Source organism: Oryctolagus cuniculus, chromosome 11 (assembly GCF_051225735.1).
Source record: "Oryctolagus cuniculus isolate XC-2025 breed Fujian yellow rabbit chromosome 11, ASM5122573v1, whole genome shotgun sequence".
In the NCBI taxonomy this organism is placed as follows: Eukaryota; Metazoa; Chordata; class Mammalia; order Lagomorpha; family Leporidae; genus Oryctolagus; species Oryctolagus cuniculus.
The window spans coordinates 11,260,539-11,286,514 of record NC_142877.1 but is presented as its reverse complement, the minus strand read 5'-3'; the positions used below and the strand labels follow the sequence as shown (position 1 = coordinate 11,286,514).

The 25,976-nt window shown below is 57.9% G+C and overlaps 1 protein-coding gene and 1 long non-coding RNA gene across 2 annotated transcripts; one reads left to right on the top strand and one right to left on the bottom strand.

Annotated features, from left to right (window-relative positions):
• Positions 1 to 2,262: 2,262 nt before the first annotated feature.
• Positions 2,263 to 3,377, bottom strand: LOC149123332 (uncharacterized). Its single transcript, XR_016215792.1, has 2 exons — positions 3,274 to 3,377; positions 2,263 to 3,105 (listed from the first exon to the last, which is right to left on the bottom strand). It is a non-coding gene; the product is annotated as an uncharacterized LOC149123332 (long non-coding RNA).
• On the top strand, positions 3,368 to 23,848 carry DDX27 (DEAD-box helicase 27). Its single transcript, XM_051844939.3, has 21 exons — positions 3,368 to 3,605; positions 6,601 to 6,747; positions 9,392 to 9,451; positions 10,020 to 10,185; positions 11,022 to 11,068; positions 11,186 to 11,272; positions 11,963 to 12,068; positions 13,153 to 13,326; positions 14,255 to 14,405; positions 16,350 to 16,449; positions 16,550 to 16,691; positions 16,817 to 16,970; positions 18,012 to 18,093; positions 18,194 to 18,371; positions 19,150 to 19,256; positions 19,358 to 19,460; positions 21,816 to 21,910; positions 22,035 to 22,158; positions 22,686 to 22,773; positions 23,270 to 23,344; positions 23,502 to 23,848. The coding sequence occupies exons 1-21, from the start codon at positions 3,438 to 3,440 to the stop codon at positions 23,515 to 23,517; spliced, it is 2,370 nt and encodes a 789-aa protein (XP_051700899.3). The 5' UTR covers positions 3,368 to 3,437; the 3' UTR covers positions 23,518 to 23,848.
• Positions 23,849 to 25,976: the final 2,128 nt, after the last annotated feature.

Genomic DNA, 25,976 nt, shown 5'->3' with positions numbered 1-25,976 from the left:
GGTAGTTCTCCTGGTCTCCCATGGGGTGCAGGGCCCAAGCACTTGGGCCATCCTCCACTGCCCTCCCGGGCCACAGCAGAGAGCTGGCCTGGAAGAGGGACAACTGGGACAGAATCCGGTGCCCCGACCAGGACTAGAACCCGGTGTGCCGGCACCACAAGGCGGAGGATTAGCCTAGTGAGCCGTGGCGCCGGCTCAAATAAATAATATTAATAAAAAAAAAAAGAAAAGAAAGAAAGAAAGAAAGTGGCCAGTGCCGCGGCTCACTAGGCTAATCCTCCGCCTGCGCTGCGGCTCAATAGGCTAATCCTCTGCCTGCGGCGCCGGCACACCAGGTTCTAGTCCCGGGCAGGGCGCCGGATTCTGTCCCAGTTGCCCCTCTTCCAGGCCAGCTCTCTGCTGTGGCCTGGGAGTGCAGTGGAGGGTGGCCCAAGTGCTTGGGACCTGCACCCCATGGGAGACCAGGAGAAGCACCTGGCTCCTGCCTTTGGATCAGTGTGGTGCGCCGGCCGCAGCACGCCGGCCGCGGTGGCCATTGGAGGGTGAACCAACGGCAAAGGAGGACCTTTCTCTCTGTCTCTCTCTCACTGTCCACTCTGCCGGTCAAAATAAATAAATAAATTAATTAATTAAATTAAATTAAATTAAAAAATAAAAAAAGAAAGAAAAAGAAAGTTAAATTTTGGGCGCCGGTGCTGTGGCGCAGCAGGTTCAAGCTCTGGTCTGCAGTGCCAGCATCCCACATGGGCACCAGTTCATGTCTGGGCTGCTCCACTTCCCATCCAGCTCTCTGCTATGGCCTGGGAAAGCAGCAGCAGGTGTCCCAGCTGCTTGGGCCTTTTCCACCCACTTGGGAGACCCGGAAGCAGGTCCTGGCTCCTGGCTTCAGATCAGCGCAGCTCTGGCTGTTGCAGCCATCTGGGGAGTCAACCAGAAGACCAGGAAGGCCTCTCTCTCTCTCTGCTTCTCTGTAACTCTGCCTTTCAAATAAATAAATGAATCTTAAGAAAAACAAAGTTAAATTTTCAAAAATACAGAGTGGAGCTGGCATTGTGGCACAGCAGGTTAAACCCCAGTTAAAGCCTACAGTGCCTGCATCCCATATGGGCGCCGGTTCAAGTCCCAGCTGGTCCACTTCTGATCCAGCTCCCTGCTATGGCCTGGGAGAGCAGAAGATGGCTCAAGTCCTTGGGCCCCTATACCCGCGTGGGAGACCCGGAAAAAGCTCCTGGCTCTTGGCTTCAGATCAGCTCAGCTCTGGCCATTGTGGCTATTTGGGAAGTAAACCAGTGGATGGAAGTTCTCTCTCTCTGGCTCTCTCTCTCTCTGTAACTCTGCCTTTCAAATACATAAAAGAAGTCTTTTAAAAAAATGTATAGAGTGATGCTGAGCTGAAGGTTTGGATGCAGATTCTCTAGTCATCGAAAATATCCAGCAGAACAGAGTACCCGAGACGCTCTGCTGAGCCTACAGAGCTCATGGGTGGATTAACCCATCCCGGAGCTCCCTGCCCCATTGAGATGGTCCTCACTGAACGAGGGGGCATGGAAGAAACCGAACAAACACAAACGCATGGCTTAGGAATACATTCAGCATAAAATAAATGAAATTTAAAATAAAAAAAGAAATGTTGATCTAGGAATTAACACTCAGTAACTCTTAGCTATTCTTCATGTACCAGCTATTTGTGTCTGAAGTGAGAGTATGAGACTCACCATCATCACAACTGTCATTAAAAGGATCTCTGGGGGCTGGCGCTGTGGCGTAGTGGGTAAAGCCACTGCCTGCATTCCATATGGGCACCGGTTCATGTCCCAGAGGCTCCACTTCTGCTCTGGCTCCCTGATTATGGCCTGGGAAAAGCAGCAGCAGATGGGCCAAGTGCTTGGGCCCCTGCCACTCATGTGGGAAACCCAGAAGAAGCTCCAGGTTCCTGGCTTCTGCCTGGCCTAGCCCTGGTCATTGTGGCTATTTGGGGAGTGAACAGGGGATGGAAAATCTCACTTTGTCGCTCCTGATTTCTGTAACTCTGACTTTCAAATAAATAAATAAATCTTAAAAAAAAAAAAAAGGCATCTATGGCCATTGTTCAAGCCTAAGTGTCAGCAAGAATGTGGCGCAGTGGGGACACTCGCCCACTGTTGATGGGAAGGTAGAGACAGCCGCTGGAAGCCATGTTGGTGGTTCCTCAGCAAGTCAGATATGGACCCAGTAACTGCTTTCCTGGGTACAACCCCTAACAATTGAAGACAGGGACTCAAACAGGTTCCATACAACAATGTTCACTACAGTCAAAATGGGGAATTCACCCAGTGTTCACCAACAGACACATGGGCAAACAAGTGATCTCCACGCACAATACAACATTATTCAGCCATAACGAAGTCTTGGCACATGCCGCAACGTGGGTGGACATTGAAAAGGCCTGCAGAGGGAAGCGAGAGCCCGACACGGATGGACCAAGATGGCGCAATTCCCCGTCTAGAACACATCTAGAACATGGCAGTTCTGGGAACAGGAAGTAGTTCAGAGGTCGGGGAGAGTTCCATGTGGTAGTGACTGCTCAGTGGTTACCATGTTCCTGTCTAGGGTGATGAAACGGTTGTGGAAACGGGGTGATGGCTGCCTAATATTGCAAACGTAATTCACGCCGCTGATAGCACCTTTTAAACACACACACCAGACAACTAAGCTTACTTCTGAGACACAGGTGCCGGCTGTCGCACGCAGGGAGTGCTGCTATGGAAAGAGGACCGGCCAGGAGGTGTAGGTAGTCTGAGGTGACTCCCCGTGAGAGGTGATGCTTAGGTTGGCCGGCTCACTAGGCTAATCCTCCGCCTGCGGCGCCGGCACACTGGGTTCTAGTCCCGGTCGGGGCGCCGGATTCTGTCCCGGTTGCCCCTCTTCCAGGCCAGCTCTCTGCTGTGGCCCAGGAGTGCAGTGGAGGATGGCCCAGGTGCTTGGGCCCTGCACCCCATGGGAGACCAGGAGAAGCACCTGGCTCCTGGCTTCGGATCAGCGCAGCGCCCGCTGTAGCGCCCATTTGGGGGGTGAACCAACGGAAGGAAGACCTTTCTCTCAGTCTCTCTCTTTCACTACCTCTGCCTGTCAAAAAAAAAAAAAAGGGGGGTGATGCTTAGGGACATTAAAAAAAATAAAACTGAGAAGAAAATTAAAACTCGTAATTCTATCACTGCTAACCAATGGTTGTTTTCCGTCACATCGTTTTATGCAGAAATGCCCACGGCTGGATCCCACCTCCCCGGACCTCACCTCAGACACCCCTCCACGATTCCTACCGCTGGGGACCCACACAATGGAATCGGAGCGCCCAAAGCTGCGACCCGGGATGGCGTCACGCGAAGCCACGCCCCCACGGCCGCGTGCGCGCTCCCGGGGGCGGAGTGTCTTCCGTGAGCGGAAGTGACGCAAGGCGCATGCGCAGTGGTCGCCGAGCGGATTGGGGACGGACGGACGGACGGTGCGCTTCCGGAAGTGGCTGCGGCTTCACCATGCTTGCTGAGCTCGGTTTAATCGGAACCATCGGCGAGGATGACGAGGTGCCGGTGGAGCCCGAGTCCGACTCCGGAGACGAGGAGGAGGAGGTACGAGCTGGCCGGAGCTTGGGGACACGGCCCCCGCACCCGCGGGTTTCCTCGACCGCTTCCCGTGCCCGCGATTCCTCAGGCTCCTGTCCCCGAATCCTCGGTGTCCCCTCCCGGCGGGGGTAGTTTCCCGGGAATGGTCTCCCTGGGACCCCGCGCTCGTCTCAGTTTGCTCGTCGCCAGCTTCCCCGCACGTCTGCACGCGGGGCAGTCGGCGTCGCCTGCACTCACTGGGCGAATGGCAGGCAGTCCTGGTCCCTGCCCACAGAGCCCTGCTTGTCTTTCCGTTCGCTGGTTTCGCGAGCCAGCACTTGCTGAGTAGTGCCAAGCGTGGGGCCGGCGCAGCGGGGAAGACGGGCGCATCGCTCCTGCGGCTGGTGTTGTGCGTGGCCCCGGACCTGCAGTGTGGCAGTTAGAGGGGAATCAGGGCCCTGGGAGATTCGCATCTGCCTGCTGGACACGCCCATTGGGCTGTCCCGTGGCCTCCACAGGCCAGCTCCTCCAGACCCGCGGGGTCTCCCTCACCCTCCACCCTCTCCCCATCTCAGGCCGGAAGCTCCGCAGTCTGGCCTCCTGTCCGCTCAGCCCCTCCTGAGCTCTGCAGGGGTCTCCCGGCCTCTCCCCCTGCCCCCACTCCCACCCAGGACAGACCGGTGCCGGCACGAGCTGCGACACCTGCAGCCCGGACGCACCGGCTGCATCTCCTCTTGGTCCCTGGTGCACTCCTCACGGGAGGGCCCTCCTTCGGGTAACAGCTGCGAGCCCGCTTCCGTCTGGCTTCTTGGCTCACCTCTCAGACCCTCCCCTTCTTGACCACTCCATGGTCACTTCCCTTCCTGGACTGCGTGGCCTTGGCCCCTCAGCTCCGAGGCTTCCTCGCTGCTGTCTCTCTGCCTGCAGCGCGGCTCCCTGTGCCTGTCGCCTGTGCCGGGTGTGCGTTCTGGAGCTGCCGCCGCCACCGCACACGGTGAAGTGGCCCGTGTGGCCGCCGTGTGGCTCCGCTTACCTGGCACGGAGGTTTCCGGTTACCTCCTGGGAACAGCTTTCAGAATCGTGGTGAAGAACGCTGGGCCTGGTTTGAGCCTCGCCGCTGCCCTTTATCGGAGGGTGATCACGGACCAGGGATTTAGCCTGCGTCTCACTTTCCCCTCTACAAAGCGGATCGCGGTAGCACTCGGGTAGATGCGAGGCTTGTTTGTGCACATGTTGGATGCACACTCACCTGTATCCATGGTATGTAACTAGGAATAGCAAACCCACAACTCCCCCAAGGGTGGCCCTTGTTAGTAGCTGCTTGCAGTATTAGCTCGCAGAGGTTAAGAATAGGTGCTGGTTTTTTTTTTTTTTTTTTTTTTTTTGATTTATTTATTTGAGAGGCAGAGTTACAGACACAGAGGCAGAGAGGTCTTTCACCCACTCCCCAAATGGCTACAACAATCGGAACTGGGCCAATCTGAAGCCAGGAGCCAGGAGCTTCTTCTGGGTCTCCCACATGAGTGCAAGCACTTGGGCCATCTTCCACTGCTTTCCCAGGCTGGCGGCAAGGAGCTGGATTGGAAGTGGAGCAGCCAAGACTCGAACCGTAGTCCATATGGGGTGCCGGCGCCACAGGCAGAGGCTTAACCCTCCACACCATGACGCTGGTGCTGGGGCTGGGTCTTGATTGTGCTTTTATCCCCAGTGCCTCTCGCAGGGCCTTGTGTGTTCTCAGTACTCAGGAGCTGTTGCTTTCCCCTGCAACTTTATTGAGGGATGATGGATAAATAGTTTTATAAATTTAAGATATTCACATGAGGCTTTGATGTATCTATATTTTGTGAAATGATTAGTTGGTTAAAGCATGACTTCATAAAAACCACTTATTTATTTGAAAGACAGAGTGGCCTGCTGTGTGCTGCTTCACTCCCCAAAGGACCACAACAGCCAGCCCTGGGCCAGGCCAAAGCCAGGAGCCAGGAGCCAGGAGCTTCATTTGGGCCTCCCATGTGGGTAGATAGCAGGGACCCAAGATCTTGGGCCGTCACCTGCTGCCTTCCCAGGCACATTAGCAAGAAGTTGGATTGGAAGTGGAGGAGCCAGGACTCAGACCCCGGCACTGCAGTCTGGGGTGTGGGTATCCGCGTGGTGTGTCAGCCACTCTGCTGGAGGCCGGCACCAGCAGCACAGTGCTGGTAACTGTAGTCACCCTCTGTAGCTGAGAGCCTACAGCTTGCTCGTCTTAGGACTGAGGGCCGCTCCTCTTTCACCAGTACCTTCCCACCTCCTCCAGCGCCAGCTGCGGCCACGCCATTCTGCTCCACTGCAGTGAGTGCGGCTTGTTTAGATTCCACGGCCGTCTCCGACGGTGGACGTGGTGCCATCTGTAGGCCTCGCGGTGCGGCCTGTCCCCACGGTGTTCTCCGACGGTGGACGTGGTGTCCTCTGTGTGCCTCGCGGTGAAGCTGTTCTCCAAGTTCTCCACGTTGTTCACAGTCTGGCTCAGTTGCTGAGCGCTGTGTGTGGCAGTCTCCCACTATCCTTGTAGATCGTTCAGTTGCTTTTCCTAATCTGTCCATTTTTGTCCTGTATGTTTCTCTTCTTTTATTGGGACCTGCATTTGCTTCTTTTCTTTTTTTAAAATAGTTAATTAGTTAATTAATTTGAAAGACAGAGTTACAGAGAGAAGTAGAGACAGAGAAAGGTCTTCCATTCACTGGTTCACTCCCCAAATGCCTGGAGCTGAGCTCATCTGGAGCCAGGAGCCAGGAGCTTCTTCCCGGTCTCCTACCTGGGTGCAGAGGCCCAAGGACCCAGGTCATTCTCCACTGCTTTCCCAGGCACACTAGCAGGGAGCTGGATTGGAAGAGGAGCAACCGGGACTCAAACCAGCACCTGGATGGGATGCTGGTGCCCAGGCCGGGGCTTTAACCCGCTGCGCCACAGCGCCGGCCCCCATCTTCCTTTTCCACTGTTCTTCTCCTCAGCCCCATGTCACCCAGCCTCTCCCTCTTCGCAGGGGCCCATTGTGCTGGGCAGGAAGCAGAAGGCCTTGCAGAAGAACCGCAGTGCCGATTTCAACCCTGACTTCATTTTCACCGAGAAGGAGGGGGCGTACGATGGCAGCTGGGCCCTGGCTGAGGTCATGAGCCAGCTCAAGAGGAAGGTGAGAGGGCAGTGCTCGCGGCCCCTGACCCCACCTCCCTCACCGCCTCTCCCCTCTGCCTCCGGCCTGACCCCACCTCCCTCACCGCCTCTTCCCTCTGCCTCCGGCTGCTCGCGGCCCCTGACCCCACCTCCCTCACCGCCTCTCCCGGCTGCGTCCGTCTGCTCGCGGTTCCTGACCCCACCTCCCTCACCGCCTCTCCCCTCCCCTCTGCCTCCGGCCGCTCGCGGCCCCTGACCCCACCTCCCTCACCGCCTCTCCCGGCTGCGTCCGTCTGCTCGCGGTTCCTGACCCCACCTCCCTCACCGCCTCTCCCCTCTGCCTCCGGCCGCTCACGGCTCCTGACCCCACCTCCCTCACCGCCTCTCCCCTCTGCCTCTCGCGGCTCCTGACCCCACCTCCCTCACCGCCTCTCCCCTCTGCCTCCGGCCGCTCGCGGCCCCTGACCCCACCTCCCTCACCGCCTCTCCCGTCTGCGTCCGTCTGCTCGCGGCTCCTGACCCCACCTCCCTCACCGCCTCTCCCCTCTGCCTCCGTCTGCTCGCGGATGCTGGAGCTCCTTGGAACTCCCCTGTGGTTTTGGTGGGGTGGGGAGAGGAGGCCCCAGGCGACTGGCAGTCTTGATTAACACCACAGCATAAAATGCTGCACGGAGGGTTTATCGCAGACCTGAGTAGTCACACGCACGCTCATGGATCATTGAGCCACAGGTGACATTTGGAAGTATCAGGAGTGTTCATGGGGGCTTTTCCCAGAGAGGTGAGCTCAGACTCATGTCAGTGTATGTATGGAGAGAGGCCTTTACTTTACAGACGTTAGGACATGAAAAGAGAAAGTCTCAGAGGACGCCTGATGATATGAGATCATTGGTTTAGGAACGCCACCATTGCATAAATTGTATGACTTAAAAATATCCATAGCCCATCTAAAATATGTATAACTATAACTGTGTTAAAAAGGCCTCTTTTAGATGTTCACTCCTTGCTTGAAATATTAGAAAGAAATCTTTGCTATATCAGTTTGTAACGGAGAACAGTCTAATGGACATCCTTGGTAGTGTTTTTCCTTTTAAAATGTTTTTGTTATTTGAGAGAGAGAGCACTCATCTGCTAGTTTACTCCCCAAATGCCTGGAACAGCTGAGACTGGGCTGAGTCAAAGTCAGGAGCCGGGTACTCCATCCAGGTCTCACCTGGGTGACAGGAACCCGAGCACTGGAGCCATTACTGCTGCCTCCCGGAGTCTGCATTAGCAGGAAGCCGGAGTCGGCTGCTCCAGTGTGAGATGTGGTGTCGGAACCACCAGGCCCCGTGTCTGCGCTGGTAGTGTGGTGTCGTTCATGAATCGCCGTCACTTGCAAGGTGGTCTCGGGTGATGTCACCATTCAAGGTGCTTGGTTCCCACGCAGCCAAAGCTGCCACAGATGTCATTGTCATCTGCAGGATTGCCAGGATCCCATGCACATCTGTGAGTCTGGTTATCAAGCCAGAAGATGTGTCGATGTTATCTCTGATGTCATGTGCTTTCAGAGAAGTTTTACCTGCTCCAGATAATCACACTCTGACGGTCCCAGTTCTGGTCCATGCCAACCAGCGATGCCTCTTCAAGGTCATCCTGGGAGGATTTGTTTATAATACACATATATATATATATATATAATATTTTCTTTTTTTCAGAGAGTAACAAAGAACTTTTCCAGGTAAACTGTAAAGTGTTTGTTCTCGTGTTTCATGTTCTGATGAACAGTGCACTCCAGGTTTACTGAACAGATACTCTGCCTGTGAGCTTACAGTCCAGCAGGGCGGGGAGTACTTAGACCAGTAATGCAGGGCACAGCCTAGCGTTTGGGGCCCAGCCGTGGCAGTTCGGGTGCTTTGAGGACGCATGGAGGGACCCGGCCACTTACTCAGCCTTCCACAAGTTCGGCCAGTTTCCAGCATCACCTGAATTTGCCCAGGTTTCAGCATTTTAATTAGTAGGCCGAATTATGTCTCAAGGGTTTTTTTTTTTTTTTTTTTTTGACAGGCAGAGTGGACAGTGAGAGAGACAGAGAGAGAAAGGTCTTCCTTTGCCGTTGGTTCACCCTCCAATGGCCGCCGCTGCAGCCGGCGCACCGCGCTGATCCGATGGCAGGAGCCAGGATCCAGGTGCTTTTCCTGGTCTCCCATGGGGTGCAGGGCCCAAGCACCTGGGCCATCCTCCACTGCACTCCCTGGCCATAGCAGAGAGCTGGCCTGGAAGAGGGGCAACCGGGACAGAATCCGGCGCCCCAACCGGGACTAGAACCCGGTGTGCCAGCGCCGCAAGGTGGAGGATTAGCCTATTGAGCCACGGCGCCGGCCTCTCAAGGGTTTTTCAGCATGCCGTTTAGATAGAATTCACATCTCTTGGTAATTTGCCATTTTACATTGAAGCTCCTTCTAAAATGTGGGTCCTTGTATTGTTCCTGGTAATTTAAACTTTTTTCATGGAGAGACCAATTACTTAACTTTTTTTTTGGCCCAAGAATAATCTAGAGATTGGTTCATCTGTGCAAAGACAGACAAACCTTTTACATCTTCACATTTGCATCCAGCCATCAGAGAGATCTTGCTTGGCCACTTTGCTGCGTTTCTCTTTACTTGTCTCTCTATTTTTATTTGCAGAGGGCAGCCACTACATTAGATGAGAAGATCGAGAAAGTTCGGAAGAAAAGGAAACTGGAGGTGAGGAGGCAAAGCCACTCTTGCTTGTTGTTGTTAAGTTATGCCCTGGGTTTATGCTCAGCACTACTACGTCTCCTCGAGGTCTCTCTCTCTCTCTCTCTTTTTTTTTTTTTTTTTAAGAAAAAGATTTGTTTTATGTATTTGAAAGGCAGAGCAACAGAAGGGGAGAGAGACAGAGAGAGCGATATCTTCCATTCGCTGGTTCGCCCCCCCCCCCCCCATTGGCTATAACTGCCAGGGCTGGGCCAGGCCACAGCCAGGAGCGTGGGGGCTCCGTCCAGGTCTCACGTGGGCAGCACAGGCTCAACCACTGCTTTGCCAGGCGCATCACCAGGGAGCTGGATCAGAAGTGGAGCAGCGGGACTTGAGCTGGTGCTCATGCCACAGCTGGCATCACAGGTGGCAGCCTAACTCCCTGTGCCACCGCGCCAGCCCCCTTTGGGTCCCCTTTGGCCACTAAGAGTCCTGCCAGTCTCCACCAGGCTGAAGAGCCCAACGGTGCTCTTCTTGGGCTCTGAATTTCGTGTCGTTTGTTGTTAACCTGGCTTTATTGTAATTTTTTTTCCAGGATAAAGAAGCCAAATCTGGGAAGTTGGAGAAGGAGACAGAAGCCAAGGAGGGCCCTGAGCCAGCGGGGCCGGAGGAGCCAGCGGGGAGAGATGAGGAAGGGTCGGAAGATGAGGAGCCAGAGACTGACTACTCGTCCGCAGAGGAGGACATCCTCACCAAAGCAGGTGGGCGGCGCTGGAGCCGCAGACACGGGCCGGGCCAGGGCGCATCCACCTCTTCGTGCAAAGAATTCTGGGTTCTGCACAGCTGATAAATTTTAAAATTTTTATTTATTTTTTATTTACTTGAAAGTCTGAGAGACAGAGATCTCTCACACGCTGATTTACTTCCAAAATGCCCATAACAGCCAGGACTGGGCCGGACCAAAGCCCGAAGCCTGGAACATACTCTGGTCTCGCGTGGGTGGCAGGGATGGCCGTACTTGAGCCATCACCTGCTTGCTGCCTCTCAGGGTGCTCGTGGGCAGGAAGCTGGATTGGCAGTGGAGTCAGGACCATCCCTAGCACTGATGGGGGATGCAGGCGTACCAGGCGGCGGCCCAGCCCGCTGAGCCACATGGCTTGCCCCACCCACAGTCAGTAGTTCAGACCTCCCTGTGATGTTGAATTCCTCTGTGGCGGGGTCTTGGGTGGGCCATCTCAGTTTTCAGGAAGTTTCCTCTTTCCCCATCGGCAGCCTCTGGGCATCTCTGGGACTGAGACTGGCAGTGACCTATATCGATGGTTTCTCCGCGAGTCGTCTTTGCAGGAAGGTGTACTAACACATACTGGGGCTTAGCATTCGGAGCCTGCGCTCTGGACCACACCGGCCGGTCTGCTTCCTGTCTGACCTCAGGCAGGTTATGTTTCTTTCCTGTATGGCCGCCCAAGTGTCCTCATCTGTGAGATGAAGCTGGCGGCAGTGGCTCGCCCCCAGGTGGAAGCGCTGAGGACGGTGTCTGGCACGTGGCAGGTGCACAGAGGGGAGGAGCCACGGTCCTCAGCTGCGCTTTTCTCCGTAGATACACTCAAAGTAAAGGAGGAGAAGAAGAAGAAGAAGAAAGGACAGGTGAGTGTGGGCGGGAGCTCAGCGTGGGGCTCGCCTGGAAACCCTGCAAGGCTGTGAGGGATTCATGCTCCCTGGACCCCTGTGCTGAATTCTGTCTTTTTTGATTTTCTGCTGCAGGAAATGGGTGGATTTTTTGAAGATGCCTCTCAGTATGATGAAAGCCTCTCCTTCCAGGACATGAACCTGTCCCGCCCTCTGCTGAAGGTGGTGGCCTCTGGAGGGCCCTGGGGGTTGATGACTGCAGTAACCCCGCTCTCCTGCCCTCTGCCGTCCTCACAGCACAGAGACCCTGTCACCATCCCTGCCTGCCTCCACGCCCCCCCCCCCCCCCCCGACTTCCAGTTTCCCTTAGGATCAAAGCCGGTGTCCTCCTGACTGCCTGCACAGCCGTATCCCTTCTGGTCCCCTCAGATGATGTCTCCTTGGCGCTCATTCTGTGGCCACTCTGCCTCCATGCTGATGCCCGAGGCCCCGGGCTCCTCCCTCTGCCCGGAAGCCTCTTCTTCCGGAAGCCTGGCGAGTGTCCCCTGCCCTCCTCAGGGTTCAAGGGGCCTCCCTGGGCTCTCCCGAGTTGACTGCACCCCTCAGGCCGCCTCCCCGGCCCCTGGACCATCCAGATCCTTCGCTGGTGTTTGTCTCGTGTGGCCTGTTTCTTGGTCTGTCTCATGTCACCACATCATAAGGTTCCTGAGGGCAGGGATTTCGTTTCTGTCACTTCCTGCTGTGTGCCGGGTGCCTGGCCAGCTCTGAGACCCCGTGCTCTCAGCTGCCCTGTGTGGATGAGTGTCGGGAGGATTGCTGTAGTTTGAGTGACTTCCCTGGTGACTGGTTTTGGCCTGCGCCTGGCCTGCCACCGCCCCCCCACCCCCAGCTGATCCTGTCTTTCCTCTCCAGGCCATCTCTGCCATGGGCTTCAAGCAGCCCACCCCAATCCAGAAGGCGTGCATACCCGTGGGTCTGCTGGGAAAGGACATCTGCGCCTGCGCAGCCACCGGGACAGGTGTGGCCAGGGGAGGGAGGATGGCGTCCCCGGGCTGGGCTCCAGGTCGACTTCCCGGAATGCCGCTGGGCTAACAGGCCTTGTGTTTTGGAACTGTTGATAACGTCTGCAGGAATTTTCATGTTGGGCTTTTGGAGACTTGGGGACACTTGGAGCTGGCCAGTTTCTGTTGTGTCCCCACGGCAGCGTTTTATAGAATGTTTTCTTGCTTTCTGCGCCTTTTCCTTGTGGCTGTAGCTGGAGGGAACTGGGGGGTGACAAAGAGGGGCCTCTGCTGGTGGGTGTTGGGGGAGACTAGGAAGAGTCAGCAGCCAGCATTGTGTGGACTGCCACAGCGCTGGCCCGGTGGAGACTCTAATCCTTCTCGCCTGGTGACATCTCGTGTAACCATAGGGCAACATCCAAACCAGGACCTTGGCCTTGGTGTTAACTAGATGCACAGCCTACTCAGGTTTCTAAAGGAAATGGGAGGAGGCGCAGGTTTTGGGGTCTGGTGAAGTTCGTCTTCGTGCAGCCCCGTGGGCCCTGTAGCCCCGTGGGCCCCGGGAGGGGCCCTTACCCGTGCCCCATGTTGTTACTGGAAAGTAGCCCGATCATCAGCCTTGGGGTCCTTGGTCATAGAGGAGAGCTGTCATGTCCTATAGCGCTGTGCAGCCATTTGAAACAATAGAGTACTTTTTTTAAAAATAAGAAGATATATATTCATGTTTTCTTGAGAAAAAGAAAAGTTAGAAGACAGTGTGTATGTTACTACATCAAAACATTTTTTTTTTTTTAATATTCCTGTCCACCAAAGACTAAGATCGAGACCTAGGGCCCTCCTCTCCTTTTTCCCCCCGAAACCTTTTATTCAAGGTATACTCCTCATGCATTTCATGGCTACAGCTTTAGGACGCGGTCACCTTCGAGGCGACCTTCTCCACCCGCTGCCCGGGGCCGGTGGTTCTGTGGTTCCAGGTTTTGGCATCCACCGTGTAGCTTGAGGGCTGCGAAGCGGTCCCGGAGCGGCCGCGTGGGTGTTGGGGGCTGTAGCCGTTCATTCAGGCCCGGATCTCTTCCTGCTTTCCTGCCGCTCCCCCGCCAGGTAAGACGGCTGCTTTCGCGCTGCCCGTGTTGGAGCGGCTGATCTACAAGCCCCGCCAGGCGCCCGTCACCCGGGTGCTGGTGCTGGTTCCCACGCGCGAGCTGGGCATCCAGGTGCACTCCGTGACCAAGCAGCTGGCGCAGTTCTGCAGCATCACCACGTGCCTGGCGGTGGGTGAGTTTCCAGCCGAGTGCGGGTCTCTCCCGGGGGAGCCGGCTGCTCAGAAAGGCCTCTGTCGAGTGGATCCACGTACAAACCGGATGTCCTGTTTTCACAGTAGGGGAATGGGAGAAGTCTGATTGGGACTTAATCAGCCTTAAAAAATGTGTCAAAATTATGGGACGATCGTTCTTGGTACTGAACAAACTTAGGTTGTAATTTCTTCTTAAAATATATTTAAAAACTAAAATAGATTTCTTTCTTTTTAAAATATATCTGAGCGAGAAACAGATCCTTTGGTTCACTTCCCAAGTATTTGCAGCAGCTGGGGCCAGGCCAGGTCAAGAGCAGAAGCCCAGAACTCAGTCCTGACCTCACGTGGGGGCAGGGACCCAAGGCCTCGAGCCTTCCGCTGCTGGCTCCCAGGGTGCACAGCACATTTGCTGGGAACTGGGGTCAGAAGTGGAGCCAAGATTTGACCCCTGACCCCCTGTGATGCAGATGCAGGTGTCCCAGTGGTGCCTGAGCGCCATGCCACATGCCTGCTCTTAGTCTGTAACTTCTTAGCATGAATGATGAGGCAGGCTTTATTTTGGGCAGAGTTTTTGTGCTGAAGCTTTGTGAGAGCGCTTTCCAACCTGCAGCTTATCTTCCGTGTGCAGTTGGAAGTCAAAGGTGATTTTTTTTGTCCTGTGTGCGGAGGCTTCAGTAATTTTCACAGCTTCTTCTTGACCTTGGAGGTTTCTGTCACTTTTCTGACGTCCATATTTACACGGTTGTCCTGAAATTGCCGTCCCTCTCCACGTGTTGTGAAGTCCACGTGGGCGGGCCTGGGTCAGTCTTGTTCTCAGCTGTTTCGTCTGCACTGGGCGTGCGGTGGAGTGGGCGTTGAGCCCCCTCTGCGGGTGACTGAGCTGGCCACCCGCTGGGGCTGTCCCTGCAGGTGGCCTGGACGTGAAGTCTCAGGAGGCGGCTCTTCGGGCGGCGCCCGACATCCTCATCGCCACGCCGGGGCGGCTCATCGATCACCTCCACAACTGCCCCTCCTTCCACCTGAACAGCATCGAGGTGCTCATCCTGGATGAGGCCGACAGGTGCGCCTCAGGCGGCTGCGGGGCCGCACCCGGATGCGGGGCCTGCAGGCTTCTGCGTGCTCCTGGCCTTTGCCACGGGTGTGGGGAGCCGCTTCACATTGGGCCCCGATTTTCCTCTCTCTCTCTCCCTCTCTCTCCCTCTCTCCCCCTCTCCCTTTCTCCCTCTCTCCCTCTCTCTCCTTCTCTCTCCTTCTCTCTCCTTCTCTCTCCCTCTCCCCCCTCCCTCTCTCTCCCTCCCCCCTTCTCCCTCCCTCTCTCCCTCTCTCCCTCTCTCCCCCTCTCCCTCTCTCCCTCTCTCCCCCTCTCCCTCTCTCCCTCTCTCCCCCCTCCCTCTCTCCCTCCCTCTCCCTCTCTCCCCCTCTCTCTCTCTCCCTCTCTCTCCCCCCTCCCTCTCTCTCCCTCTCTCCCTCTCTCCCTCTCTCTCCCTCTCTCTCCCTCTCTCCCCCCTCCCTCTCTCCCCCCTCCCTCTCTCCCCCCTCCCTCTCTCCCCCCTCCCTCTCTCTCCCTCTCTCCCTCTCCCCCCCTCTCCCTCTCCCTCCTGTGTGTGTGATGACCGTTGAGCTGTAAGGTAGGTCATGTGTGCTCTGCTGCCTCCTCACTGAGGTTTGGAAAGCTGATCTTGGTTCTTGTTTGGATGAGGGAGGCGGGAGTGGCACCCACTGCGTAGCGAGGCCCCACAGACATCTCCGTGGCTGTCACAGGGGCTCCCTCTCTCCATCCTCCATCTGTCTTTTATACATGTTGCTCCTGGTCACCTCTCTCCCTTGAGGCAGAAGAGGATCAACTCTTGTATGCACTGGATTGACGGTGGGCTGCGGGGCGGGGCAGGAAGTCACAGATAAGCCAGTGCGTGCTCAGGCTGCTCCCTGTTGAAGCAGCGCAGAACAGACAGGTTGTAAACAGGCTTCTGATCCCACCTGCCCCCACCCCCCAATCTCAAGGAACGACACCTCCACGCTCCCAGTTGTTAGGGTGTTCATCCTTGTCTCCCTGTTTTCACACCTGACCTTTGACCTGTTGGTAACTCCCGCTGGCCTCCGGGGGCATCTGTGTCAGCTGTTACTTGGCGGGCAGTACTTTGCTGTCCCTGTTGGGTTTCTGTTGCATGCTTGGTCCTTGGGACACGCCTTTGCTGACCGTGTTGGGACAGCTCCTGCCTTCCTCACTCCCTCTCTGCTTTTGTCTCCGAGGTGCTTTGACGCTGTCCTCCTGCGCGGTCCCTGGAGGGTTCCTGGGGCATTTGAGTCTGTCCCCTCCCCCTAGAACACGGTACTCCAGACGGGGCCTCTGCTTCAGTCCTGTGCCTGGCGCACAGCAGGTGCCCTGTGTGCCGTTGCTAAAGGCCCGATTGGCTGCCTCCAGCAGAGCAGGCAGAGAAGCAAAGGAGAGCATTCCGTGTTTGCCTCGGGGCTAAAAGGCTGGAAACCGTGCTTCCGAGATGCCGCGTCTCACGGCACGCCAGGCTGAGGCAGCGTGGGGGCAGGGGAAGGAGGGCCTGTGCCACAGGGGCAGGTGCCGGCAAGGAGACTCCTCTGCAGCGGGGAGACCCCCAGGTGCTGCCGTAACCAGGACGCCGCGCGCACACCCTTGGCTCTGGAACGCGACCGCTGGCGTCTGCTGCTGGAGAGGGGGAGGGCCCCCCTTGCCTGGTAGCACCGTGCCGGTGTCGAGTTGTCTGAATCCAGGCCCTGGAATACAGACAAATCCCGAGTGTGGAAAAGGGGGAGGGGGAGGTTCCAGATTAAGGGAACCCAGCGAGCCGCCGCAGCCAGTTACAGTGCAGGAGGCGTGGTTCTGGATGGCTGCAGAGTGACAGGTGGAGAGCAGCTGAGGAGGTCTGAACATGGCCAGCAGACCCGGCCTGCGCGCCTCCGCCCACGGCCGCCACCAGCAGACCCGGCCTGCGCGCCTCCGCCCACGGCCGCGTGTCCTGCCTCTCCCCAGGATGCTGGACGAGTACTTCGAGGAGCAGATGAAGGAGATCATCCGCATGTGCTCGCACCACCGGCAGACCATGCTCTTCTCGGCCACCATGACGGACGAGGTGGGCCGGGGCGCCCGGGTGGGGTGCTGCGGGCCGGGCAGCCGCCTCCTCCCCGGCTGCCGGCCGCGGGGAGCTGAGACCCTGGCCTCGTGCTCGGCAGGTGAAGGATCTGGCTTCAGTCTCCTTGAAGAACCCCGTCCGGATATTTGTGAACAGCAACACGGATGTGGCCCCTTTCCTGCGGCAGGAGTTCATCCGGATCCGGCCTAACCGGGAAGGGGACCGGGAAGCCATCGTGGCAGGTGAAGACCAAGGGGTCACTCTCGCTGCTCTCGGGAGTCGGCTTTTCCGGCTGTGCCGCGAGGACGGGTGCCAGGCACGGCAGCCACGCGTCGCAGCAGCTGAGAGCGCCCCTCCCTCCCTGCAGCTCTGCTGACCAGAACCTTCACCGACCACGTGATGCTCTTCACGCAGACCAAGAAGCAGGCCCACCGCCTGCACATCCTCCTGGGCCTCCTGGGGCTGCAGGTGGGCGAGCTCCACGGCAACCTGTCGCAGACGCAGCGGCTGGAGGCCCTCCGGTAACGGGCGGGGGCAGGCGGGACCCCAGGGGTTGGGTGAGAGCAGCAGCCCTGTTCCCAGGTGCCCATGCCCAGGGCGCCCCTTCCACCTGGGCCCCGTCCGGAACCTGACCTGAAAGACACTGTGTGGTCTCAGGCTCCAGCTTGCCCGCGGCAGCAGCCACTCTGGGGCTGAGCGAACAAGATGTGGAATCCCGGCCGGCGCCGCAGCTCAGTAGGCTAATCCTCCGCCTTGCGGCTCCGGCACACCGGGTTCTAGTCCCGGTCAGGGCGCTGGATTCTGTCCCGGTTGCTCCTCTTCCAGGCCAGCTCTCTTCTGTGGCCCGGGAGTGCAGTGGAGGATGGCCCAAGTGCTTGGGCCCTGCACCCCATGGGAGACCAGGAGAAGTACCTGGCTCCTGCCTTCGGATCAGCGCGATGCACCAGCTGTAGCGCGCCGGCCGTGGCAGCCATTGGAGGGTGAACCAACGGCAAAGGAAGACCTTTCTCTCTGTCTCTCTCTCTCACTGTCCACTCTGCCTGTCAGGAAAAAAAAAAAAAAAAAAAAAAAAAAAAGATGTGGAATCCCAGCTGGTGGGCAAGGGATACCCTAGAATTCTGCCCGTCTTCCTCATCATCACAGACACCTTTGCACGCGCTCCTTCCTGCAGTCTGTTGGTTTATGTATTTGAAGAGCAGAGGGAGACAGATCTTCCATCTGCTGGTTCTCTCCCCAAATGGCCACAATGGCCAAGCCTGGGCCAGGCTGAAGCCAGGAGCTCAGAACTCCATCCAGGTCTCCCACGTGGGTGGCAGGGGCCCAGGAACGTGAGCCCTCATCTGCTGGTTCGCAGGTGCATTAGCAGGGAGTTGGATCAGAATGGGTGTCTCCAGGACTTGAACCAGCGTTCAGTGGGGGACGTGGGTGTCCCAGGCAGTGGCTCAGCCTGCTGCGTCACAGTGCCAGGCCATTTTGGTGGCTTTAACGCCCCACTCAGTTCTCTGCTGGAGAATTCTTGGGGTCTGGCATCTGGATGAGCGTCTGTCTGCGGCCATTTCTAGGCGCTTCAAGGATGAACAGATTGACGTCCTGGTGGCCACAGATGTGGCAGCCCGTGGACTTGACATCGAAGGGGTCAAAACGGTGAGCAGGGCCCGTCTTCCTGGGACTTCTGGTTCAACTCTGCCTCCTTGGCCCCCCTGGCTCCACCTAACCTGATTGACGCTCCACATTGATCTTGTAGGTTGTCAATTTCACGATGCCCAACACCATCAAACATTACGTCCACCGGGTGGGGCGGACCGCGCGTGCCGGCAGGGCCGGGCGCTCGGTGTCTCTGGTGGGAGAAGAGGAGCGCAAGATGCTGAAGGAGATCGTGAAGGCCGCCAAGGCCCCTGTGAAGGCCCGCATACTGCCCCAGGGTGAGGGGCGGCCGGGCAGGGCTGGGCAGGGCCAGGCACACAGCTGGGAGCAGGAGCTTTGCCAGCAGGAGCCAGGTTGGACGCTCAACTCTGCCGCTTCCTCGCTGAGAGACCCTGGGCAGGTCTCACCTCCTTTGCTGGCCTTCGGCCTTCCTGGGTGGGCAGAAGGGAAGAATGATAGAGATGCAGACGCAGTGCCCACTCAGACGTTTCCCTACGGGAAAGGTGTCTGCTGGGGCGGAATTCTGCACGGTGGGGGCAGAGGAGGAGCGGAGCAGCGCTCAGTCTGTTCCCCTTAAAGTCATTCATCGTTGGGAACCGGTAAGGAAAGTAAAGCTGTGGTTCTCCATCAGCGCGCTCGCCGCCGCTCGCACCGTGCCCTTTCAGGCCTTTGTTCATTTTTACCTCCTTTGCCCAGCAAGGAGCCGCGCGTCCCACCCTGTGCCTGGTGCGGGGATCCAGCCGGCGACGCAGCAGGGCTGACGCTCTGGTGGGCGTGAGCGGTGCCTCCCACAGAAAGGCTGTTCGGGAAAGGCCTCTGAGCCGAGAGGGAGCAGGGCCAAGGCCCTGTGGCAGCAGCAAGCTTAGTGTCGCAGGAGCCCAGAGGGTGGGAGTCGGGAATCCCAGGAGCCACAGGAAGCCTTGGGGGCTGCTGAGAGGAAGTCGGCTCTGAAAAGCAGGAATTCCCATCAGCAAGTACACGTTTACGCTATTCCATCAGCTGTGCCGTGTGCGTCTTCACCTGCATTTTAAAACCTTCTCGTTCTCTTGCTCCGAGACGTCATCCTCAGGTTTCGGGACAAGATCGAGGCCATGGAGAAGGACGTGTACGCGGTTCTGCAGCTGGAGGCGGAGGAGAAGGCCATGCAGCAGTCGGAAGCCCAGGTGGGGCTGCGAGCAGAGGCTCCGTCTGCGGCTCCGCCCGGCCCTCTGGGGCCCAGGGGCCTCACGGGGCCTCACGGGGCACCCTGCTGCTGTCCCCGCAGATCAACACAGCAAAACGGCTCCTGGAGAAGGGGAAGGAGGCGCCAGGCCAGGAGCCCGAGAGGAGCTGGTTCCAGACCAAAGAGGAGAGGAAGAAAGAAAAAAGTAAGTCAGGGACGCTTCCTCCAAAAGCGAGGCCGAACCACCGTGGGGCCAGCAGGGGGCGAATACCCAGGGAGCAGAACGTGGGAACTCCCGCAGACCCGTGTGCCCGTGCCCACTGGGGCATTAGTCCTGGTAGCCAGGGGGCCGTCACACGGCGCGTGGGGGCAGGCATTGTGGCGGAGTGGTTAGGCTACTGCTTCGCACACCTGCAGCCCACGTCGGAGTGCCTGCTTCTGATCAGTTTCCTCCTCATGCACCCTGGGAGGCAGCAGATGATGGCTCACGTGGTTGGGTCCCTGCCATCCATGTGGGAAACTTGGATTGAGTCTGGGCTCCTAGCTTCGGCCTGGTGCAGCTCTGGCTATTGTGGGCATTCGGGGAGTGAACCAGCAAATGAGAGGTTCTCTCTGTCTCTCTGCCTTTCAAATGAATAAAAATCAGTAAATTAAAAAAAAAAATCAACCATGAATGGAAGAACAAGAATTTGGCGCACTGGTTAAGATGCCTGGGTCATCTATTAGACGGTCTGGGGTTGCGTCCTGTGTCTGACGGGTGACGCCAGCCTCCTGCCGACAGATGCTGGGAGGCAGCAGGGTGAGTTTGGCCCCAGCCACCTGCCTGGGAGGTCTGGGTTCAGTTCCTGGCTTCTGACTTCATCCTGGCCCAGCCCCCTTGTGGGCATTTGGGGAATAAACCAGCCATTGGAAGATCTCGCTCTGCCATTCAATAAATCAACAACAGTTTGAGAAGATGAACAGAACAGGTTACAGTCCAGCGGCACACTGGCCGTTCAGTCTCACCGGAGCTCTGATACGTGCCTCCGGGCCTCACCGTGGGGACGCTCTGCTGAGGGCCATGGTCCCCACAGCGGTGGACAAGCCCCGTGGGGTCCCGTGGACGGGGCAGAGTCACCACAGGTCACAGGGCTCCCCAGGGCCGGGGGACGCGTTTGCAGTGGGGCCCGTCACTGGCCGCCCCTGCGTGGAGCTTTGTAAGTGGTGATGGCTGCACGGTCCCGACGCTGGGAGTGGACTGCACACCACAGAGGACTCTTAACCGCGGGTGAACTGGGAAAGCTGACGGTGGATGTGTTTCACCACAATTAGAATTAAAGAGGCCAGGAGATGTTTTAATATAGTTCCTTCTCCCTCTCTTTTTAAGGAAAAAAACCACTCCTGAATTCGTGTTCTACATCTTGCTTTTCCCATTCAGTTGCATTGCTTGGGGATCGTTTCATATCAGGCGTGTGTACAGCTGACTCACAAAGGAAAGTTTCATTTCTACTTGAAAGGCCGAGGGACAGATTGAGACAGTGACACATTCCTGTGACCTCCATTCACTGGTTTACTCTTCAAATGGGGCTGGACCAGGCCGAAGCCAGGAGCCAGGAGCTCAGTCCACGTCTCGTGTGGGTGGCAGGGACCTAAGTACTTAGGCCATTGTCTGCTGCCTCCCACGGTGCACCTTAGCAGGAAGCTGGAGTTGGAAGCAGAGCTGGGACTGGAACCCGAGCACTTCCATATGGGATGTGGGCATTCCAGGTGGGGTCTCAATCGTTGTACCAAATGCCCCATGGGACTTTTTTTTTGGTGACTATGTGGTCTTCCATTGCAATTTATTTAATAAGTCCCTAGTTGAGGGTTATTGAGGTTCCCAATCTTTTGCCATTTTTTGTTTTAGATTTATTTATTTATTTGAAAGGCCGAGTGGGGCTGGCGCTGTGGCATAGAGGGTAAAGCTGGCACCTGTAGTGCCTGCATCCCATATGGGCGCCGGTTCAAGTCCCGGCTGCTCCACTTCCAATCCAGCTCTCTGCTATAGCCTGGGAAAGCAGTAGAAGATGGCTCAAGTGTTTGGGTCCCCGAACCCACATGGGAAACCCGAAGGAAGCTCCTAGCTCCTGGCTTCGGATCAGCACAGCTCCGGCCATTGGAGCCAGTTGGAGAGTGAACTAACGGATGGAAGGCCTCTCTGCCTTTCCTTCTCTGTGTAACTCTTTCAAATAAATAAATCACTTTTTAACAACAACAACAAAAAATGGCAGAGTGACAGAGACAAGAGGGAGAGAGAGAGAGAAGTCTCTTTTCATCTGCTGGTTCACTCCCCAAATGACTGCAGTGGACAGGGCTGGACCAGGCAGAAGCCGTCTGGGTCTCCCGCATGGGCACCGGGTCCCCAGCACTCGGGCCATCTTCCACTGCTCTCCCAGGCCATTAGCAGTGAGCTGGGTTGGAAGTGGAGCAGCCGGGACTTGAACCGGCCCCAGGCATTACTTTAAAGTACGCACTGCTTCTGGACGTGGACGTGGACGTGGACGTGGACGTTCCTGAAGCCGCCTGCTCTCTCCCTTGCCAGTTGCCAAGGCGCTGCAGGAATTTGACTTGGCCTTGAGAGGAAAGAAGAAAAGGAAGAAGTTTATGAAGGATGCCAAGAAGAAGGGGGAGATGACAGTGAGTGCCGAGGGGGGCACCCTCTTCTCCGCGCGCACGCCTGGTGGGGCACCCCACTGCTCCCAGGGGTGGGGGGCACCTCTGCGGCTCCGCGCTCACGTGCTCGCACCCCCTCCGCCCCCAGGCAGAAGAAAGGTCACAGTTTGAAATCCTGAAGGCACAGATGTTTGCCGAGCGCCTGGCCAAGAGGAATCGCAGAGCCAAGCGGGCCCGGGCCATGCCTGAGGAAGAGCCCGTGAGAGGCCCTGGTAGGTGTTGGCGCCGCCCCGCAGGAGATGGGCGGGCTGGTGACAGCAGCCCGTGCTTCTGAGGAGCCCCAAGCTCCGGGGTGACCCTGTGGTTGATGGGAGAGCCGGCATCGGCACCCCAGCCCTTTTGGCTCCGGAATCCACACCCCTGCCACGTGGAGTCACGGGTGGGGGAGGGTGAGGGGAGGGCAGCCTGTGGGCGCTAGAGTGGCGGAGCGGGAGGCTGCCTGGGTGCCTGGCCCGGGGCCGCCGCTAGGCCGTCGTGTCTGCGTGTCTGCCGCGTGGAGTCACGGGTGGGGGAGGGTGAGGGGAGGGCAGCCCGGGGTGCTAGAGCGGCGGAGCGGGAGGCTGCCTGGGCGCCTGGGCCGGGGCCGCCGCTAGGCCGTCGTGTCTGCCACGTGGAGTCACGGGTGGGGGAGGGTGAGGGGAGGGCAGCCCGTGGGCGCTAGAGCGGCGGAGCGGGAGGCTGCCTGGGCGCCTGGGCCGGGGCCGCCGCTAGGCCGTCGTGTCTGTGTGTCTGCCTGCAGCCCAGAAGCCGGAGCCGAGGAAGAAGTCTGTGTTTGACGAAGAGCTCACCAACACCAGCAGGAGGGCCCTGAAGCAGTACCGCGCCGGGTAGGCTCCTCAGGGCCTGGGCCCTGGTCTGGCGGGAGCGGGGCTCTCCCCTTGCCCACTCCCGGTTCCCAGGCCCTCGCTTCCTGGCGTGCCCGCCTGTGGAGCCGGTGAAGGAGCGGTGCTGAGGAGCGGCCGCTGCTCGCAGGGCTCAGCCCTGTTGCCTTGAGGCTCAGAAAGCGGCTTTCAAGGCCGTGACGACTCTGACATCTTGGGCTCCATTTTGTAGACCCCAGAGGATCCCCTCGTGCTTATCCTCCTGCCCCCCGGCCCTGGTCCGGAGTTGGCGTGGGCACCCCGAGTCCCCCTTGTGGTCATAGGCCCAGCGGGTGCAGGCAGGCCCTCTGCAGCCTTGTTCTGTGGCTCGGCCCTGACCCCCAGGTGGAACCACACGAATGCCTAGGACCCAGGGCCTGCAAATGACCCCTCCCGGGGCGGGGGGCCGTCACCGGGCCCAGCAGCTTGCCCATTTCAGCGTCTTCTCTTCCCCCACCCACAGCCCTTCCTTTGAAGAAAGGAAACGGCTGGGCTTGGCCCACCAGAGACGAGGAGGGACCTTCAAGTCTAAATCCAGGTGCTGGGTGGTGTGGGGTGGGGTGGGGTGGGGTGGGGTGAGGTGGGGGGCCCGCCCTCGCTCCCTGCCCCGCCCAGAGCCTCTGCCTGAGATGGGAGAAGAGCCTCTCACGGCAAAGGAGCTTCTCCGTCATCTTCGTGGCCTTAACTCTTACCAGGTACAAGAGGAAGTAGCCGTGTGCCTGAAGAACCTCGTGGGGCAGTCGCCCTGGCATGGTCTGCGTCCCCCAGTGTCCTCAGGACTGGTGTTGTGGCTTAGTGGATTGGGCCGGCATCCCAGATGGGCGCTGCTGGTTCAAGTCCCAGCCGTTCCACTTCTGATCCAGCTCTGTTAACATGCCTGGGGGAACAGCAGCAAATGGCCCCAGCGCTTGGGCCTCTGCACCTACGTGGGAGACCTGCAAAGCTCCTGGCTTCAGCCTGGCCCAGCTCTGGCTGATGCAGCCACGAGCTCTGTCCTTCTCTCTATATAACCCTTTAAAATAAATCAGTAATTTTTTAAGTCTTCCGTGGTGGAGGTGTGCAGCCGTCTCCTGGGCACCCCTGCCAGTTGGCCAAGCCCCCTTGTCGATCGGCTTTCCTGTAACAATGCACCAAATGGAAAAAGCGTTTCTCAGGAAGGGGGAAGAAGGCGAATTCTGTAAATGTCTTCTCTCCGCGGCAGTGTCTGCCTGGCCTCCTAGCTGAGATGCGTAATCTGTATGCTTGTGGAGGCGCTGGGTGGGGTGAGGGCGCGCTGGCCGGAGCTGCTCTCCCGGGCTCGAGTGCGAGTGCCAGACATCGTGCGCTGAGCAGCGCCTGAAGCCAGCTCACTGCGCCGGCAGCCTCGTTGTGCCGATGAGGAAACAGGCTTGGCGAGGTGGATTTCCCAGAGCGGCACAGTTGGGAATTCAGGTTTGAAGCCAGTGTGCACCTGAGCTCACACCCTTGGTTCTGTGCCGCGGAGATGGGAGCTCGGAGGACACAGCAGCGGCCACCTCCGTGAATGCGCGCCTCGCACCGACCAGCTTCTTCCTGGGTGGTGGTGGTTCTGAACCGTCCCTGTAGCCATCAGAGGAGAGCTGTGGCACCCGTCTGTAGGCCATGTCATGTGGAGCCTCAAGGAGCAGCATTCCATCTGGCTTTCTAACCCAAACATCTGTGCAGTAACCTCACCACGCTGAGGAGTGTTCCCAAAGCTACCCGTCAGGCTGCGCTCACCAGTCACCACCAGGGGTCCAGTTCAGGCAGTGACGGCTCCCATGCGTGATGCAGGGAGGTAGCGAGCGCTTACAGAGACCCCCGACCCCCAGCCCAGGAGGTCGGCAGCCCGTGCGAAGGCACTTACATGGCACTGATGATCTGCAGGGTGGCCTCTCTGGGAGGAGACTCGTGAAGTACATCCTTCTGTCCAGCCCTTTTCTCACGGGTAAAAATGACAGCAGCTGAACAAAACCAAAAGCGCAGCCTCACTGCAGGCAGTGCCTGCCCTGCCCCTTCCTCTTGCCAGGCTACCTTAGCTGCTTCTAGAATTCGCCGACGGGGCCAGGTGTTGAGATGCCTCTCGGGACGCCTGCACGCCCACATCGGAGTGCCCAGGATTGAGCCCTGTCCTGTACTCCCGATTGCAGCGTCCTGCTGATGTGCATGAGGCGATGCCTCAGTGGCTCAGTCCCTACCACCTACACGGGGAGACCTGGGTGGAGTTCCAGCCCCGGTGTGGTGGGCATCTGAGGAGTGAACCAGCGAACGAGACGTCTCTGTCTGCCTTTCAAATAGGTTTTTAGGAGCTGAGGTCAGAACACGGACCACTGGTTTTTTGAATCATCGTTTTTATTAATTGGCTTTATAGGCTAAAGTGCATAGTAAAGACAAATAGGAAATGCATACGTAGGAAAGGGATGTTTTTCTTGCCGACATTAGAAAGGACCTGAGATGCCTAAGTGTTCTAAGGAGCACTGGGCCGCGGGAACGCGGAGACAGGCCTGGGGCTGGCTTCCAGCTTACGTGTGGGGCCTGCAGAAGCTGCTGGCATGCTATCCCTGCTCTGGCAGAAGCTGCGAGAAGGCGCTGGGACAAAGGCTCAACGCCTTCGTGAGTTTAACCCCACTCAGGGCCCCAGGGGGACCCAGCACTGCCACGGAGCCTCATCCTCATCCCGAAGTGCAAGTGACGGGAAAGGGTACGGGGGCCACGCCTCAGCCTGGGCCTGCTGAAGTCCTCAGCTGTGGCAGCACCCGTTTCCCCAGGCGTGGTGAACATGTAACTGAGTCGGGGCGTGGGCGACACCTGTGGGATCACAGGCCTCCGGCTGAGGCGGCGGCAGGAGGGATTCTTGTGCTCCTTGAAGAGATGAGCAGTTCATGAACAACTCCTCTGGGCCTCTGTGTGTTGGGATCAAAGTTGATCAAAGTTGGTCTGCAAGTCGGGGCCTGGCAGTTAGAATCCGTCAGCTTTGCTGAGCCCAGACTGCGCCCCAGGAACACCATGGAAGGAAGCTCTGACCGAGGCGGGACCCTGGGTGGCCGCTGGGCAGCCCTGGGTGGAAGCCCCGGACCTGCTCCAGGGGGCCCCCCCTAAGGTGCAGGAGAGGAAGAGGGGAGAGCCGTTACTTCTGCTCTCAGTTCTGGAGGTAAAGTGCTTATTCTAGCGCA

Excerpts from the sequence above, each read along its gene's own strand:
- DDX27 (XM_051844939.3), top strand. The coding sequence starts at position 3,438 with ATGCGCAGTGGTCGCCGAGCGGATTGGGGACGGACGGACGGACGGTGC. Across the intron at positions 16,971-18,011 it reads CAGCGGCTGGAGGCCCTCCG|GCGCTTCAAGGATGAACAGA; the intron begins GTAACGGGCGGG and ends GGCCATTTCTAG. Across the intron at positions 22,774-23,269 it reads CTGAAGCAGTACCGCGCCGG|CCCTTCCTTTGAAGAAAGGA; the intron begins GTAGGCTCCTCA and ends CCCCACCCACAG.